Raw genomic sequence first — 18649 nt, 5'->3', positions numbered from 1 at the left:
AAAAGATATGTTTTACGGAATTATTTTTGCCTGCATGCTACCTATGAACTTAGAAACACATAATAAGGCCCATTATAGTTTCGAACCCATAAAAGGCCCATTAGGTTTTATTTTTGCTGGTATCGTCCTTCTATTTAAAAGCTGCTGACTCTCAACTAGGGTTTACGCCACTGAGAGACTTTGTCACACAGAAGAAGAAAAGATGCCGGCGGCGAAGCAGAGAACTCCGAAGGTTAACCGCAACCCTGACCTAGTCAGGGGTGTCGGCAAATACTCAAGGTCTCAGATGTACCACAAGAGAGGTCTGTGGGCTATCAAGGCCAAAAACGGCGGTGCTTTCCCCCGTCACGACGCTAAGTCTAAGGTCGATGCTCCGGTGGAGAAGCCTGCCAAGTTTTATCCAGCGGAAGACGTTAAGAAGCCACTTGCTAACAGACGCAAGCCCAAGCCTACCAAGCTAAAGTAATACTCCATTTCATGTCTTCATAGATTGTTTTTTTTTTAAATTTCTAGCCAAATGATGTTTCTGTGCGTTTGATTCCGTGTTAGAATGGTATTATAGGATCTGTTGGGAATATAGGAGAGATCGTTAAAGCTTCTAGGATGTGTTGAAATGATACTTTACTTCTGGCATTGGGATGGAGATTTGCACATTACTTCTGGCATATGATACTGTATGGTCTGTTACACTTTGATTTATGTATGTTATCAAATACTAATCTGGTTATGCATATGTATGTATCGCAGAGCCAGCATCACTCCAGGGACTGTGTTGATCATCCTTGCTGGTAGGTTCAAGGGCAAGAGAGTTGTCTTCCTCAAGCAACTTTCTTCTGGTTTGCTTCTTGTTACAGGTGAGTTCTTATCTCTAGTATAGTGTTGGCTCCATTGTTTTGGTTGTTGTCCAATTTGGAAACTTTGTTGATGTTTGTTGATTTTCCTCATTTCAGGACCATTCAAGATCAACGGTGTTCCATTGAGACGGGTTAACCAAGCCTATGTGATTGGAACCTCCACAAAGGTTGACATTTCTGGAGTCAACACTGAGAAATTCGATGACAAGTATTTTGGAAAGGTTGCTGAGAAGAAGAAGAAGAAGACAGAAGGCGAGTTCTTCGAAGGAGAGAAAGAAGTATGTATACAAACAAACATCTTGTTCATTTAGTTTAACCAGAAAATGGATTATGTATTTCCTTTATCTAATTGACATCGATTGTTTCTTCTTCAGGAGAAGAAAGAGATCCCAAAAGAGAAGAAAGAAGACCAGAAAACCGTTGATGCTGCTGTGATCAAGTCCATTGAAGCAGTCCCAGAGCTCAAGATTTACCTTGGAGCCAGGTTCTCATTGAGTCAAGGAATGAAACCACATGAGCTTGTTTTCTAGATTTCATATTGTTTCTCAAATTTCAAGAATATCTGTTTCCGTGAGTTTTTCCCTCTTTAATCGTCCTTGGATCTTTAAGACACTATTTTCTCTGAACTATATATCAAATTTTCGATCAATCTAGCTTTAAGACATTTTTTACGAATACGATTTTGGAGAGAGAAAAAAATGTTGAAGAAAAGCAAAAAGGATTTAAACGATCATGAATTAATTTTTAATCCAAAATAATCAACAGCAGATTTAGCCATAATGGAAGCAAATTCACCAAAACTTATGACACCATCTCCATTTGTATCTGCTTCTTTGATCATCTCCGTTAGTTCTTTATACGTCAATGGTTGGCCCATCTTGGCCATCGCTCCAGCAAGCTCTGCTGCGCTGATGAACCCATTACCGTCTCTATCGAATGATTTGAAAATGTCTAGTAGTTGTTCGGAATTGATTAGGATCTCTTCGTTCAGATCAGGAAGAATTGTACCAACAAGCTCATCGAATTCGACAAAACCGTTGCCGTTTGCGTCCATGCTAGCTAACAAAACGTGGATTTGGTCGCCAGAAGGTTTGAGGCCAAGTGACCGGAGAAGCGCAGCGAGTTCTAAAATTGTCAAGCTTCCGTCTGCGTCCATGTCGAACCGGTCGAAAATGTCTTTTAGCTGTCTTATCTGACCCTCCATTTTTCTTCTTCGTTTGGTATCCAAATCAGAATCGATTTAATCAAATATCGTCGACGAGAGAGATCGATAAGATAATTAAGAGGTGATGATGATCTATGAAAAGGAGATTGATTTTTCTGTTTCTTTTAGAGAATGTAGCATCAAAATTCTAAACTTTTGTATGTGTTAAAAGTTTTGTTTGTTTTCGTTTTTGTGGGTTTGTTAATGGTTGCTGATAAAAATAGATAAAAGACCACGTATTTATTTCTGTAAATGTTTGGGTACGGCTATTGAAATGTGATGAATTCATAATGATATATATATTTTTTGGTTGTTAAAAAAACCATTTAATTGTTGCGAGACAAATCAATGTCATGCCATTGTGCATCATTATGAGAAAAAATTAAAACAATCAAAGATAATAATTAGTGGTACGACAAGTGAAATGTGATAATTAAATTCATTGTTGTGAAACAGACGTGACATTGTCCTAAGAAGCAAAAAGAGAGATTACTTGAGAAAAAACAAACAAACTAAGAAAACACACACAAGAAACTAAAATATAGATGATGATGATGATCAGGCACAATCGGTTTTCTTAGCCGTCCGATTGTTACGACGAGCACAGACACCGCAGGAATAGACGATGATGAGCAGGATGAGGAGACAAACGTTGAAGACCAGAAGGTTCCTCCACTTCTCTCTTATGTTCGCTAACACTCCCGCTTTGCATGCGTTGCAATTGTAACACAACTCCGTCTGCACGTTGCTCCATGCATCGCAGTCTCCGTTCTCATTGGCCGTTTCGTTTTTCTTCGGCGGCATCCACATCGTGGCGTTTCTGAACTCGAAGTTGCAATCCGATGGCGGCTTACAACAACCTGACTGCTCAAACACAACCATTGTATAAACGTAACCAATTAGAAACGTTGAAACGAAACATTAACTGGTCTAAACTTACCTTGCTTTTTTTTTTTAACTTTAACTATATATATATATATATATATAAACTCAATGATGAAATTTATTCATTCTAAAAATTGATAAATAATTCTAAAAATAAAAACCTGGATAGGAGACAAGTTCTTGTGATAGAAGGCATCAGCGATCTGACTAACGCGACCATCACTCAAATCATCACAAACACTAGCCTGAGCCAAACAAGACCTTATCCCAACCCATCTCTTCCCACCAACGAACCCGTTAAGCCAAGTCGAGAAATCAACCGTCCGGTACTCTCTATACCCTCTCCCGGAGACCACATGGCCGGCTCCTTTGTTCGTCACAAAGAAGAGAAATATGGAGAATACCATCAACGCTGCAATGCCCATAAACAGTATGATCAAGTAGGACACCATTGCGAAGTTTTCCTTGAAACAAGATCCTATCACCCCTATCAGCGACACCACGAAGAGGATGCATCCGGTCGTGAGAAGTGGTGCCCGAATCGCTGATTCGCAATCGGTCACGCCTTGGTGAACGAACATGTAAATCGAATAACCAATGGCCGATACGCTCACTAACATCACCAATGTGTTGGCTAGACCCACCACGAAATTACTCACTCGAAACATTTTTTTGGAATCTTTTTGTTTTTCTCTCGATGGATGAACTTGAATAACCAGACCAGAATTTATAGAGATAGAGAGAGGTTTCTTGTGGTTTGAACTTGATAACTATGTTTTGTAACGTTTTCGTGTGTGTGTGTTTTAAGTGTGGTGGAGTCGTGGTTAATGGGGAAAGAGGGAACGGTTAGTTTTATTTCTGGGGGTAGTGAGTGGGGGAGATTATTTAGCCATAATTGGTTTTAGTGTTTTAAATTATTTTACTAGTTTATGCCACTGGAGGAGTTTAAAAAACGTGTGAGGGTTAATAAGATCCCTTTATTTTAGACGACTCGTAATATTAGATTTTGACTTTGTCATATTGCAACGTCACTTAAGACACTATTTTAAACCCTGAATTTTCTTAAATCCGAGCATGTTGGGGAAATTCAAATAATAATGCATATATCATTTAAGCCATTTTTGTTCGTGGTTATAGCTTCTGATATTAAACCCATCTTTGTTCAAGCTCCTAACATATCTCGCGAATTAGATATAATTGGATTTACACATTCTGCTCGAAACCATCAATATATATTGAAAGAAACTAGAATAGTCTGTCATGTACATTTGATGTAAGGAAAATGATGAAAGACTCAAGTATAATAGCCTCGATAATCATCGGGTTCATTGAAAGTATCAAAAACGGACTTGGCAATGGCGAGGCTGAGACAGACGAGAAAGAGTGAAGGATAAGAGAACATGGAGAAATATTTCCATTGATGCACTATGGCCTTTAAGATGCTGAGCTGGCAACCTCTGCAACTCAGACAGTATTCGTATGAACACCCTTCAGGAACATCGTTCTCTACGTGTTGATGTTTCCAACTCCACTCTCCTGGCTTCGAAAATTTTGTCCTTTCTCCACACCCTCTTGGTTGTGCGCAGCAAAACTTCTGCATGTGTTTTTCATCATCATCATTATTAGAGATTCATCTTCATATATATATATATACTCGAATGAATGAGATGAGATGACTTAAAAGTACTTTACCCAAACATTGCTGTTTAGGCTAGCATTGTAGTTACAATCATGGTTGTGAATGATGCAGTCCGTGACTTTTGCAAGTTTACTTGCAGGGACCAGCCGGCCTACCAATTGCTTGGCGGTTCGCTTATCCTCGGCCGGGTTCTTGGCGATTCCAAAGGTTGTATTGTAGATGAAACACTTTAAAGAATAGCCACCAAGGACAATGCAAACGAAGATCATTGCATATATGTAAATTGTGAACATACGTTTGGAGCGAAAGCAGATTGCGTAAAGAGCAAACTGAGGAATCATCAACAAGAGCAAACCAACGACGACGAAACTGCCATCCGTCTCTCGGATACATTGTGAGACTGTTTTCCTATAATACAAACCTGTTCCCGTCATAGTTAAGCCTATGCATATGAGGATTATGGTCGCCATTGTTAGGAACCCAGTTCGTAGCTCTGACATTTTCTTCTTTTCCTGTTTTATCGGATTCAAAAATCTAAAAAAGACTCCGGTGGAGGAAATTTCTGTTTCAAGTCATGGTGCTATATGAAGGGATTGCAAAAAAGAGACAAAGAATCATGAACAGAGAGGTATCAGGTGTTTTTGGGTTTTTGAAACCTTAGTTTAGTATACAGGACAGCTTTTTGGAACAGGTTAAAATTGCTTTAACGGTTGGTTGACTCTAAAACCATCATTTCTAAATATAGAAATTTAAGTTACATAACGATATACATTGTACATTTTTGACATGCAACTTTGAGAAACAACAAGCAAACTCTGAAAATAACCTAACTTCTTTTTTGTCTTTTGACTTTCAAGATTTGCCGGAAAGGGTTTTTATTCAGGCAGGGACTCTGCTTTTTTGAGAAGGAACTTTTGTGGGGGCGTTTTCTTTAAAGTCCAGCATTTTGTTCAAAGCTCCGACATAAGCTTTGACGCTTGACACCACAATATCTATTTCTGATCCCGTTCCACTGCCAAACACAAGATAGCCCATTCTGCGTTATAAAACAACTACTCGAGCAAGAGTAACAAAAAAATGCGGCTATATCGGTCCGGTTTGAATGAGATATGGGGAGTGAAGACTTTACCTAAAGGTCCTTAGAACTTCCTCACCGGTTATTGCGTTTGTAGATGAGTATTTGTTGCTTCCGCGGATGAGGACTCGTGTGGTTGCGATAGCATCGATGCCTTGTGTTACTGCATTCATCGAGTACTCAAGCAGCGTCGCTGGTTCCTGTAGGGGGAAAAAAGTTTCACATAACCGATAATGGACAGGTGAATTATATGTAAATGAGAGCCTCAGTTGTATAAAAAAGTACCTTTACAATAAGATTGACTGCCTTGTATGCTGAATCGACAGGCCCAGTTCCCATAGAACAAGCGACATGCTCTTTGCCATCAGCGTCAGCAAGTTTTACAGTTGCTGTTGAAAGCCCGAGGGTTCCACACGTTACCTGCATTCCACTTTTAAATAAAATGAGGACTGGCTAAAGAAAAGCAGAATAAAACACAGCTTGTTCCCAATTTCACCTGAATGTCCAAGAGTTTCCACACGGCTTCTGGCTGGAAAACTTCATCAGATACTAAAGCTATTATGTCCGCATCAGTAACTCTCTGGATCAGCAAGGGAAAATATACGATCAGGAGACATTACATGAATCCTCAAGAGCACTAAAACAATATGAAGAGCAATCCTCTTTCATCATATCCTAAGTCACTACACCCACCACAACTAACAAAACAAAGTACAAATGCATTCACATTTCAAATTAGCTACGGAAACTGAACTATTATAAGGTCTTATGAAGTTTGAAAAATGGCTGTGAAGCTCATACTTGGAATTGAAAATGTGAGCTAGATGTTTGAATACATAACAAGATAATTAGTACCAACTACCTTTTTCTGCTCAGCCACCGTTTTGAAGCGCCAGAAAATTGTACTTAGCTGTTCATCATCTAAATCATAACCAAGCTGGAAACATAGAAAAGAAAAGATTAGTGTCTCACAAAAAATTGGCTAAACAGCGTATGTGTATTGGTAAGATTGCTGTGTACCTCAGTCAAACGGTCTTTCAGGGCATGACGCCCACTGCATAATATTATATCCAAGCAAAAGCAGAAACCAACAGTTAGACTTCAAGTTGCAAAGACTTATGTTGTCAAAAAAAATGATGTCTAATAATGTCTTAAGATATTCAATGTCTCAGCCGAATTATGTAGAATTGTCCATCAATTACAGGTTAGTTGCATTGTCTGAACAAAACAAAGAAAAATTGGGAGTTTACAGGCAAAACAGACTAAGCCAGAAAGACTTTCATACCTGAGCTTCCCCAAGACAATGCCAGCATCATTTGATCGTTCAAGTCCAATTTCTTCAGGACATATAATTTCATACGTACCCTTGTGTTTCAGCATTCCATCCTAAAAGAAGCATGAAAAGTCATTAAGTGAAGCAGGAACAAGGTCTGTATAAGTAGAGTTCTGCATAAGGCTGAAAGAGTGAACAAGCAAGTCAAAGGAGTTTGGGCATATTATTTATTAATTCATCCTGTGCATGGTCAGGCAATGGATGTTGAGGGATGAAACCATAAACATACTGAGTGAAAGGCGACAGCCCTACACCCTACAGGGAAAGTTATACTTTGCATAGCAGTACAAAAACAGATTATGAGGTAAGCTTTCGTGTTTCTCATAGTGTAATCTCATCACAGAAATAATTAAACATATCATAAAGATGATTTTATGAACTGACCTGGTGAATACCACTTTCATGCGCAAAGGCATTCGCTCCTACAATAGCCTTATGAGGCTGTGTCTGCATTCCAGTGTACTCTTCAACCTGAGAAATCAATCCAACACTTATGAGACACCTTATATGGCAATCAACAAACTTTTCCCCCTTCTTAAGAGAATTAGTATTTGTTTTCACAATGTAAAGAATGAAGTTCAGAAGTGGTACCATCTTGCTTGTCATAACAATGTGCCTAGTATCGATTCCAGTGAATAGACCTCCTAATACATGATCTCCACGACATTTTATGGCCATCACAACCTACACTCACACAACATTCATCAGGTAAGGATTAAGTATCCAGCTACAGCTCAAGCAGAATATAAACTGAAAGTCCTACACTGATAACGCCTTTCCTGAGACAGAATATCCAAGTAACAAATAATGGAAAATAGCCATCTTCTCAGCCAATATGTATTAACTTTACCTCCACATGTTCTTCTTCATGTAATTGAAGCCAAGATTATACAAAAGACTCATTACTTAGCAATTTGGCCTTGTAAAATATTACTAGGAAATATAATTTAAGATTTCTCACTGCTACTATAAATGAAAAAGTCCTATTATGTACTACTCAAGTGTCTTGGCTCACAATATTTGTTTCCTACCCCACACTAAGAATCTTCTCGCTTACAAAGTTCAAGCCTACGAAAAAAATGAATGCAGGAAATGTTCACATGTCTTGACAAATTAATGAAACTCTGACCTCTTCCAGTGAAGCGTTTCCAGCTCTTTCACCGATCCCATTGATCGTCACTTCGACCTGTCTCGCACCTGAATGTGCTCCCTGAATTGGAAAAGGTTATCAGACACACACACTAGCATAACATATATACAACAACTTACATTTAGCTAAGTTGGTCCAAGTAGAAAAAGACATACAGATAAAGTGTTGGCCGTAGAGAGTCCAAGATCATTCTGACAATGCGTTGAGATGATAACATTTTTAATCCCTGGAGTATTGGCTTTTATATCAGCGATTAATTGACCAAACTCACTAGGCAAAGTTATACCAACGGTATCAGGTATGTTGAGTGTTGTTGCTCCAGCTTTAATCACTTCACCAAGAATCTCGTACAAGTACTCTCTCTCGGATCTAAAGAACAAAAGAAAAAAAAGAAGAATCTTTACAGTAGGAATGAAAGAAAAAGATGAATCTTTGCGAAGGAATCAAATCTTCGCTTCTCAAACAAGATTCGAAAATAAACACTAACCTTCCTGCATCTTCTGGACTGAACTCGACGTCTTCACAACCCAAGCTCCTGGCAAATCTAACCATACTCCTAGCAATTTCGATGACTTGTGCTTTGGTTTTCTTCAGTTTATGCTCCAAATGAATATTACTGGTAGCAATGAAAGTATGGATCCTAGGACGTTTAGCATACTTGACAGCATCCCAAGCCCTCTCAATGTCCTTCTTATTGCATCTAGAAAGGCCACAGATAACAGGAACATAGCCATTCTCATCAACAGTGTTACCAATTGTTTCAGCTATAGTCTTTACCGCTTCAAAATCATCTTTTGAGGCGGCGGGGAAACCAGCCTCGATAATGTCCACGCCGAGCTTGGCTAGCTGACGAGCGATGTCTAGCTTTTCCTTAGAAGTGAGTGTAGCGCCTGGAGACTGCTCACCGTCCCGGAGAGTCGTATCGAAGACACGGACGTAGTTGGGATCGGAAATGCGGTTGGGGATGTATTCGGGACGGGGACGGCGAGGGATGTGAGGTGGTAGAGGAGCAGGATCTGAGATTGAACATGAGAGACGAAGTGTTCGGCTTCGGAGAGAGATGGAACAGTGACGGGACGGTTGGAATCGGAATGAGGAAGGTGTTGGTTTCGAGGAGAAGGTGGGAAGAGAAGGAGTGGTGGTGATTGTTGTTGATAAGAGATTAGGGTTTCTCAGAAGCGAAGACGCCATTGCAGGACACAGAGAGAGAGAGAGATGAAGGTTCAACGTGGCGGCGGTGGCGGCTAGCTAACTTTGATCCAGCACTATCTACTCGTCACTCTTCTATTTTACTTATTTATTTTTCAGAAGAAGTCTCCTTTTTTATTTGTCCCACTTGAATATTTCCCCCTAAAAAGTTTACATGTGCTAGGCATTAGTCAAATTAAAAAATGCTTTCCGGCGACCACAAATGTGCTGACGCAGCTGTGTGTGTGTTCATGGATAAGATTATGATCAAAGTGTGCTGATGGATAAGTTTGTGCTGAAACATCAAGATCTGCTACAATATACAAAATCCTGGTGACTATCCGGCTGCGTCTTTGAAACTTGAAACAAAGAGACATTCTTGTTCCGTTTAAAGCAATCACAGTCATTAGCGACAGATTTGATTTGCAAACTTAACATGTCTCATTTCTGATTTCAGTGATTTGTATGTGTATTTATTTTCAAAATTGCTTGCATTTGTGTAGGTCAGACATGGACCAATCAAAGAGTTTATCTTTCATCTAAAATTGTATTGATAAACTATCTTGGAATGATACAAGAGCTCTACTTAGCTACAAAACCAACCGCAAAAAAACTAGACCCTGATAGTTGGACCGGTATATGATCCGGGACGCATGTGAAGATCATCAGGTGTGTCGATCTGTACAAGCCAAGCGTATTCGTCTTCCTTTCCTTCCACCTTCATTCCTTTCTCCAATGCTATTATTTATCAATCCCAAGACAAAAGAAAACACAGGTAAAAAACAAAATAGAGAAACCAATGTTCTCCTCAAGGAAAATATAGTTAGTCGAAGGAGAAAGTTTGCATACCGAAGGTGGAAAACGGATAGTCCATGTAATAACTGCAACTTCTGCCTACACTTTCATTGTAAGGAGGTGTGAGAATGTCGAGCACCGCACATGGAGTTAGCGCAGTGAAGCAATGGAGATTGCCTCCAGTCTTAGGGTACAACACTGGTATCTCAGACTGAGGCGTTATAACTTTGTCACCGGCCAATTTTGCCAACCTTGCTGTTACAAGTAGTGCAAGAAGTCTTAGCAATCATCAATCTCACTCACAAAGTTTACCCCGAGATGACAAAGAAGGATGATAACCTGGAAGAGAACCGGGCACCCCTTTGTCCTGTGATATAATACATGGAGGTTCAACCCAATCATAAGCTTTAACGTGAAGTGAACCATAGAGGATTTTGCTAAACACAGTCATCTCTGGATGGTCATGCAATGGAATCACTGAAGATGTTGGGAAGCAGAAAATACACATCTGAAGAAGAAGAACAAGTAAAACACTTGTGTGTTTAGGTATCTTGATTGATCACAAGATACGGCTGAGTATCAATCAAACACTTACTGTAAAAGTATCACATTCATGTATGTCTAAGAATGTTATCGGTTGTGCCCATCGTCCTACTCTATTAAATCGGCTAACACCAGAAACTCCATAGCCTCGATCATCGTCTTGAGCTTCCTCTTCAAGCCCAACATCTGCAGGACTAACCGAGTCTGCGCACAAAAACGACCAAAAAACCAATCACACCTCTGCTCATATACAATCATTCAACAGAACAAGATGGTATATCTTCTCTAAACAGAACATAATTGAGTCACACCAACTAACCTTAAAAAATCACTGATCCTAATAGTCCCTTTCAGTATAGCACAAGAGATTATCTTCCCTAAACCGTAAGTTTCATCATGTATACATAAGGGTTACAACCTTTGCAACTCTGAAGATTTCAAATTGTGAATCTGCTGCTGTTGCCCCAGATTTGGTGGGATTCACAAATCAAACTCATGGTAAAGTTTCCACATTTAGTCAAATCCAATAAAACCAACTTAAATACCTTTCAAGCAAATCTTTGTATATCACTAATTGAAATTCAATCAAATTTAAAGCCGAAATTGCAAGAACCCGCAATCCGAGAAAGTCAAACATAGCAAAAGACAAAAGAAGAAGAAAAAATACCCAAGACAGAGCATAGTTTTTGGACAGCCATGGAAGCAGGAGAAGGAGCTTTGCCAGTGAAAATGTCCTTGCAGAGGTTGTAAAGCTCTTGCACTTTGGGAGTAGAATTCTCCTGATTCCTTGACGCCATGTGAAGGTCTTTCTTGTTCACGAGATTCAACAAAACCTTTTCACCAGCCTTGAACAATCTCGACAACATTTTTCCTTTTTTCTTTTTCTTTCTTTTCAAAGTTTTTGTGTGTCGGTAAATTGTTCGAATGTTCTTATCCTGAGGAGTGATTAACATATTAGTTAAGTGCGTCTCAATCCCTAATCATATCAACCTCTATTTTTTTTGTCGTCATATCAACCTCTATTTTATTCCTTTATGTATTCGGTATCAAAATTTAGCCTTTTGGACCAAAACTTAGTAGAATTAACATAAATTAATAAATCTCTGGTTTTACAATTTTTAGTTTTAAATATAGAGTTTTATGGAATTGCTTTTTTATGTCATACAATTTGTAAGTTTTTGAATTTAGTAATTCTGTTGTTTTAGTTTGCATAATCTTTTAATTTTGTACTTTGTGATTCTACCATTTCTTTGGTGTTTTCATAAACTATAAAGACAAAAAGATTGCACAAGAACATATGTATCAGGGAAAAGCACAAGATAAACTAGAGGCGAGCTTCGAACCTCCCAACCATTTCTTCACAACATACTCCTTCACTTTCTTGTCATCATTTCCAAACACATTACACATCGACTTAACATAGTGAGATGGGAATTTTCCGGTTATCCTCACAGAGAACATGACCGCACGAGCCATGTCTCCGCACAACTTGTCCACAACAGCCTCGACCTTTGACGTCTTGGGCGGTTCGAGTGACAAGCTTGGAGGTTGTGACCTGTCGATGTTTCTCTGTATGCAATCTTCCTCAGGGTTCAAGGAAGAAGCAGAGATAGCGAAGAAGGTCACAAAGAAGATGATGATCATGCTCATGGAAGTCTTCATTGTTTCTTGCTAATTTTCCTTTTTGTTTTTGTGAATATACAAAGTGCATACACATTGATATATATGTAGTGAGCAATGGGAGAGTTGAAACTTGTTTCACATTTTAAAACTTCAGTTTATTATGGTAAAACTGAAAATTGGGGGTTTCAAATGTTTCATCAGTTTAATTCACTTGGTATCACAATGTATCAGTTTGGTTTATATTTATAACACAAACAACAAAAAGCTTAACTATAACATTGATATGTTTGTATCGTCTGAAAATTAACACATATCATAATGATTTTACTAAGAGTTACTAATTCATCTGTTTTGACCAATTTGACCTACTTACCAGTAGTATCCACAAGAACCAAAACCCACTCTTGAAATGATGAAATATTTTGGTGTCCCTTACAAGTTACAACTATTTCCCTTTCTATGGCCTTGGAGATCAACTTGGCTACATTGTGACAGTCCACACAAACCCTTAGGTTCTTGTAAAGTCTCAGAGAGTTGTTCCTTCTGAAGTTTTAATCAACCCGTAGGTAATGGCAAGCTTCTTGCTATGTCCCCTTAACTGTCCAATATTCTCCTCTTCACTTAGATCATGTTGTAACTGAACTTGTGTCCGGTCTGTTGATCCCACCTGAGGAACTTTCACCGGCAACAAAGCTAAAAAAACCATTCCCATTTAGTTCTCTGCATCACTTCAAAGAGTTTGATAGCCTCTTTTGGAAGCCCATGTATTCCATATCCCATGATCATGGCATTCAAAGATGCTGCGTTTTTCTCTGCTGGACATGTGACGAAATGACCCCACTACTACTAGCTCTCATCCAGCTCTCTATCTTTTTTTTTTTAATAAATAACTAGATTTTGATCCGCGCTACAGCGCGGGGGAAATATTTCGATTTGATTTTGTTAAATAACGTAAACGGTTTCCTAAGCGCGGTATTATCTGGGTTTGATGATATTTACTCATCATAATTAAAAGTAGCGGTTAAACAGTAGCAATTGCAAGTGGTTTGTGTTAATTAGTTGTTCGTAAAGCATATAGTAAATAAAAACCACATTTACTTCTCTATATTAGTAAAAGAGAAGTACAAAATTGAATATGAGTCGGGTCAAAATTAAAAAAATTGACCCGATTTTAACAATTGGATACTTCAAAATTGGATATTAAATTAGGTTTGGATACATATATCGGATACTTTCCATATTTAATTTTAGGATTAGATTATTTTCATAACTAAGTTTATGATTTCCTAATATTTCTTTCACTAATTTAATATAATATGTTAAAAAAATTATTCTTCTTCTTTCACATTTATTTAATCTTATTTTTTAATTTATGATATTACACTTTATAATAAAAATGTTTAATAAAAAATGAAAATTACTTGCATATGTTGCAATTTGAATTTTTCAAAACGGACATATGATACTCTAAACACTCGGTTAAATATTTTGGAAAATGATTTTAAATGACTATCAGTATGACCAATATTAAACCATTTTTATATGAGCATATTAAAATTTTTAAAAGTTTCAAAATCATATAATTAAAAGGTTCAAATATATAAATAAATTAGAGTTTTAAATATTAAAATATCTTTTTTGGAGACATAATTTTTATTGATAAAATATATTATATATCAAACTATGTAAATTTTAGGTAGTTTAGGGGCTAGTTTGTTAAACTCACAGTTATAATGGTAGAGCGAGTTATGAATATTGTTTTTACGAAATGAATATTACTACGGATTGGTCTTTCCAAAAAAATATATTGTAAGTATGTAATTTTTACGTATATTTCTACTTTTACTACAAAAATAGTCAAATTTAATAATTTATCGATAAATATTCTTTCGTGCTGTTAAATTTTCACCGTCTTTTTATTGTATCAACATTAAATATATATTATAATCAGTTAAAGGTTATATATACGTAAATATTTCTCTTGCACTGTTGCCCGGGTCCGAACCTAGTGTGTTTTAATGTTAACACATTTTCAAATGAAATCACCACTAAGACTTCATATATTATTATATTTAAATGTTTTTTAATATTCCTTTGTAATTGGATTTTTAAAATTTATTCATGGTTTCTTTAGTTTGTGTAGTAATTAGTGGACTTATGTAATTTTCCAAAGTATGATAATATATTTTAAGAAACACTAGTGATGGACCCGCACGTACGTGCGGGGTTATTTTTACAAAATTACAATTTTTTAAGTAGATGCTATTTTGGTAAAATTTTGTTATATGAGTTTATTTGAAAAATATATATAGACATACAGTTGTAAAATATAGATATTGTATTACATAATACAATTTTGAAATTATTTAAATGAAAATGATAAGTGATATTACGTGTTTATTTTTTAAACTAATCAAAACATTTCTAACTGTTTGCTTAGACATGTTAAATCGGATTTGGATTTAGCTTTAGTTTGAATTGTTTTATGTGTAGTTTATAATGGAAAACCCGTCATGTCCCTTTCCGTCTCCTCCTGACCCGTCCCGTCCCACCCCGCCCCTTCCCGTCCCACCCCGCCCCGTCCCGTCCCGTCTTCTATCTGTCATAAAATCTCCGTCACATAATCGTTTCTTTTTAAAACATAATCATTTGGCAATATTTATTATAAAAAAACTTGGTAAAAGATTTAGACAGGATACCCGTATTCCTCGTTTAAATATTTATTTTTATAAAACTAATAAAAATCTAATTATCAATCTAAGTCACATGCTCCCACCATTTTCATTCACAAGGCACTGTCTGTAATCCTAGCGTACACAATCCTTGTTCGATTTTTAATTTTATTGATCTTTCAGTTTCATCTTTATTTCTCATTACTTTCTTCAATTCAACGATTCATGTTTTAGCCTTTTTGTTTTGTAAAGATTTAAGTATCTCTATTTTTTTAATACATGGATTTATTGTAGTTTTGTTATCCGAAGTATACGTTATCTTCTTGTACCCGTCATTTCATGTCTAAATATTTCTAAATATTTGAAATAAACAGGAAAGTGGAAATTAAATTTAACAATTTAAATTACATGTCCTCGTATCGTACTCGTAGTTTTATATTTGAAAGCTGAAAGTGAATTTAACTTTATGATCGTGTCTCATAACAATTATATCTAATCACGTTTTTTCCAGATAATGTTTGTTTTTGAAATATATGTTCCCGTCTCATATTCATTCCTATAAGTTTATATTTTTTTTAATAAATAACACCATTTACATGTAACTAAATATAATTTTAATATATGTAAAATTTTATATAATAGTCCAAAAGTAGAGATTTATACGTCCCAAAGTTGAATTTTGTTCAGCATTTTGAGATTTTGAGAGTTAAATATAACTACCAATTTTTTTTTTCAACCGGTTATCCAAAACTTATATATCATATTTTTCAATGATAGTTTAAAATTGTACGTATATGTGAGATAATGTTTATAGATATTTATTTATTATATCATTTATATCATACCATTTTGACATTTTTTTGTTTTCAATTAGATTAAATCATAAAAACATAATCCATTTATTATTTAAAAATTGGTAATAAGTCGTTAAAATCATTTAAATGTAATATATCCACTTGTTATTTAGTTTTAATCTTAGAAATTCTATATGTTTATAATCTCAACATGTAGTTTATGATTTGATAAAGCAATTATTTCATATTTGATAATAGTAATGATATATAAATTGACATGGATGAAGATTTATTTTGTTATGATTGTGTGAAATTAATAAGAAAAAAGAAGTTTAGAATAATTATTAAATAACTGTTTGACCAAATAAAAAATCATTAACTAATTGAATTAATGATAAATTTTGTAGATATCTTTTGTGCTATAATTGCTAGATTGCTTTTTGAATATGAACATTTTTTAATGTGAAAATAAGAAATTTATGTGATCTAGAATGTTTATTCGCATGATTTTAGCAAACAAATATTTAATTATTGATTTATTTAAATTTTATTTATATTTTAAAATATATAATTATTTAAAATTTGATGATATGATCAATTATGTATATATACTAAGAAGAATTTGATTAGTTGATTATTTCATATGCTAACATATTTTTTTATCTTTTGATTTTTCTAAAAAAAATGTTATCTTTGTTTTTTTAGATATATGATGATTTTGTTTTATTAGATTTCATTCTATATAAATTATTAATTTCGAAAGTATATTAAAATATTAAATATGTTTATGTATATTCAAAATAGATATGTTTACATATATTTAATTTTGAATTTAATTTTCTACTTTTTATGGTAAAAGATTATTATGATTTCCATAAATATAGATAGTTTTTGTTTTTGTTTTTTTTTTGCTGTCATTAATTCTGTTTGGCAAGTGGAATATATTTCATGAAATGTTTTTAAAAAATTGGGGGTGTTTGGATTCAAGTTGTCCTTTCCAATTAATAGTATAGATAAATACCCAAAACCATATGTATGTGTCTTGCAATCGTTTAAGATTGGGCTTTTGGATCTCTCATAGTTGTTTGGGCTTTCAACTGCATGGTCTTCAAAGTTGTACTTTTTTTTTTTTTGTTTGGGTTAATTTTAGCACTCGTGTTTAATTATATCTCTTAATAATACCTCTCGCCAAAACGTCCAATTAAATTGTTAGGTGAAGCAAACATTTGGTAACTAATTTTTTCAATTTTGCTTCGTTTCTTCTTCTATATTTTTCTCTTTTCCCGGTGTAAGTGTAACCTTTAGAGTGGAGTAAAAAATGTGAGACAGTTGACGTTTTCTGCTTATATTATCCTAAAAACAACGTTGCATGATGCAGTATTGTGTTGTTTGATTACAATAGGTAACACAACAAAATATATATACACTTGTTAACATATTTTCACTGAAAACCAAAGAAATAGAAAACAAGATTCACTTTTCTACGAAAGGAAAATAAAAAGAAGAGATACAAGATTCACTGGGTGTGTCCGTTGAAGCTGTTGTGTCAAAAAAAAAGGGGGAGAAGCTTTGGGTTTGTGTCAGAGTATTATTGCAAAACCAGTTTTAATTAATAAACTACGTCAACGGTCTCTGTTGTTTAGTTTACTCCGTGACTCTTCCCAATTATGAAGGTTGTTGGATTAATAAGCTTTTACATATAAAAAATCAAAGTTTGGCACGCTTTAAGCGTTTTTATTCTCAACATTAGGTGAATATTAATTTACCTCTGCGCACACACATATATATATGAGCAAAAGAGATAGCTACAAAAAAATCTGATTCAGTGCATTTTTTGTTTAATATTTTCATCAGTCACAATCATAATAGAAATATCAGTATATATTAAAAAAAAACAAATTGGGTGGTTTGTTATGTGTATTTGCGTATTTGGATAAGTCACGACTTGCCATAGAAGAAGGATGAGAGATCGTGTTAATTGTGGGGTCTTTTCATTTTAATACGATTTCAAAAAATTCTATATGTTCATTTGATTTTGTTTTTATACCCTTTTGACTTTTTCATTTTTTGCAATCTAGAATGATATATTAATCATCCCATATTAGTAATTTATCAACCAACGATATTTTAGTTTTAAGTTTTAGCAAAATCCATATATGTGATGACATCAGAATCGCATTATAAGAAAATGGATATGAAAGCGGTTTACCTAACAACGACATGGAAAAAGCTCTTGGTTTCCGTAATTATCCGAGTGGTCCATTAGATTAATTAGACCTTAATTTGTATCATGATTATGAAAGTGAATTAATAATAATTAGCTAACGAAAGTGACATTTATATATAAAGTTACATAAACATTTAGAGAACGCGTTTGCGTTTCACTTATGGCGTGCAAGCAAAGCTATTAAAATTAAATTAGCTACTAGAAAGAGAGAGAGAGAGGAATCCAAAGGAAAAAAGAGCTTTTAAGGGGGTGTTATTGAACAAAGGTTTTTAATGGATTTGAATTATTAGTGGATTTTAGAAATCAATGGATTTGTAAATGCATTTATCGTGGGATTAAGGTGGATTTCTATGTCATTAGTGGATTTGAAAGATATTACTAACAGGATTTGAAAGTCACTGTTAATGGACTTTATTTTTTTAATGTTAAATAAAAATAAGATAAACTACCAATAAATTATGTTAACTGTATCCAAATTAATAAATTAACTAATTGTTCCCATCACGATCCATTACGATGACTTCTCCTTATTGTTATTAAACGTCTTTCAAAACAAAACCTTTGGAACCATATTAGTATGATGAGTTGAAAGGCTGAAGTTAGTTACACGGGAGAGACCATGTCTCTGTTGCAATCATTAAATCAAAAGTTTTGGGCATCATATCGA

At 35.2% G+C, this 18649-nt stretch overlaps 6 protein-coding genes across 6 annotated transcripts; 1 reads left to right on the top strand and 5 right to left on the bottom strand.

The window, feature by feature from the left end:
- The first annotated feature begins 169 nt into the window (after positions 1 to 169).
- On the top strand, positions 170 to 1503 carry LOC17899604 (60S ribosomal protein L6-1). The gene is made up of 4 exons (XM_006303267.2): positions 170 to 462; positions 748 to 854; positions 951 to 1132; positions 1229 to 1503. The coding sequence occupies exons 1-4, from the start codon at positions 203 to 205 to the stop codon at positions 1382 to 1384; spliced, it is 705 nt and encodes a 234-aa protein (XP_006303329.1). The 5' UTR covers positions 170 to 202; the 3' UTR covers positions 1385 to 1503.
- Positions 1390 to 3670, bottom strand: LOC17900692 (tetraspanin-11). Its single transcript, XM_006304370.2, has 3 exons — positions 3105 to 3670; positions 2628 to 2922; positions 1390 to 2069 (listed from the first exon to the last, which is right to left on the bottom strand). The coding sequence occupies exons 1-3, from the start codon at positions 3609 to 3611 to the stop codon at positions 1585 to 1587; spliced, it is 1287 nt and encodes a 428-aa protein (XP_006304432.2). The 5' UTR covers positions 3612 to 3670; the 3' UTR covers positions 1390 to 1584.
- Positions 3671 to 4237: 567 nt separating this feature from the next.
- LOC17899111 (tetraspanin-16) lies at positions 4238 to 5194 on the bottom strand. Its single transcript, XM_006303490.2, has 2 exons — positions 4636 to 5194; positions 4238 to 4537 (listed from the first exon to the last, which is right to left on the bottom strand). Exons 1-2 carry the CDS (start codon positions 5080 to 5082, stop codon positions 4238 to 4240), a joined length of 747 nt encoding a protein of 248 aa, XP_006303552.2. The 5' UTR covers positions 5083 to 5194.
- A 102-nt stretch (positions 5195 to 5296) lies between these two features.
- Positions 5297 to 9450, bottom strand: LOC17899709 (2-isopropylmalate synthase 1, chloroplastic). The gene is made up of 12 exons (XM_023789925.1): positions 8628 to 9450; positions 8296 to 8509; positions 8120 to 8200; positions 7582 to 7674; positions 7375 to 7461; positions 6943 to 7043; positions 6678 to 6711; positions 6520 to 6594; positions 6154 to 6237; positions 5943 to 6077; positions 5712 to 5857; positions 5297 to 5594 (listed from the first exon to the last, which is right to left on the bottom strand). The coding sequence occupies exons 1-12, from the start codon at positions 9329 to 9331 to the stop codon at positions 5462 to 5464; spliced, it is 1887 nt and encodes a 628-aa protein (XP_023645693.1). The 5' UTR covers positions 9332 to 9450; the 3' UTR covers positions 5297 to 5461.
- Positions 9451 to 9839: 389 nt separating this feature from the next.
- Positions 9840 to 11600, bottom strand: LOC17899403 (plant cysteine oxidase 3). The gene is made up of 5 exons (XM_006305323.2): positions 11334 to 11600; positions 10719 to 10870; positions 10463 to 10631; positions 10178 to 10378; positions 9840 to 10066 (listed from the first exon to the last, which is right to left on the bottom strand). The coding sequence occupies exons 1-5, from the start codon at positions 11530 to 11532 to the stop codon at positions 9942 to 9944; spliced, it is 846 nt and encodes a 281-aa protein (XP_006305385.2). The 5' UTR covers positions 11533 to 11600; the 3' UTR covers positions 9840 to 9941.
- Positions 11601 to 11968: 368 nt separating this feature from the next.
- LOC17900512 lies at positions 11969 to 12383 on the bottom strand. Its single transcript, XM_006303436.2, has one exon. It carries the CDS (start codon positions 12326 to 12328, stop codon positions 11969 to 11971), a length of 360 nt encoding a protein of 119 aa, XP_006303498.1. The 5' UTR covers positions 12329 to 12383.
- Between the last annotated feature and the right edge of the window lie 6266 nt (positions 12384 to 18649).

This window comes from Capsella rubella, unplaced genomic scaffold (genome assembly GCF_000375325.1).
Source record: "Capsella rubella cultivar Monte Gargano unplaced genomic scaffold, Caprub1_0 scaffold_1, whole genome shotgun sequence".
NCBI lineage: Eukaryota > Viridiplantae > Streptophyta > Magnoliopsida > Brassicales > Brassicaceae > Capsella > Capsella rubella.
The sequence above is the reverse complement of the archived record's forward strand: the minus strand, read 5'-3'. Positions and strand labels throughout refer to the sequence as shown.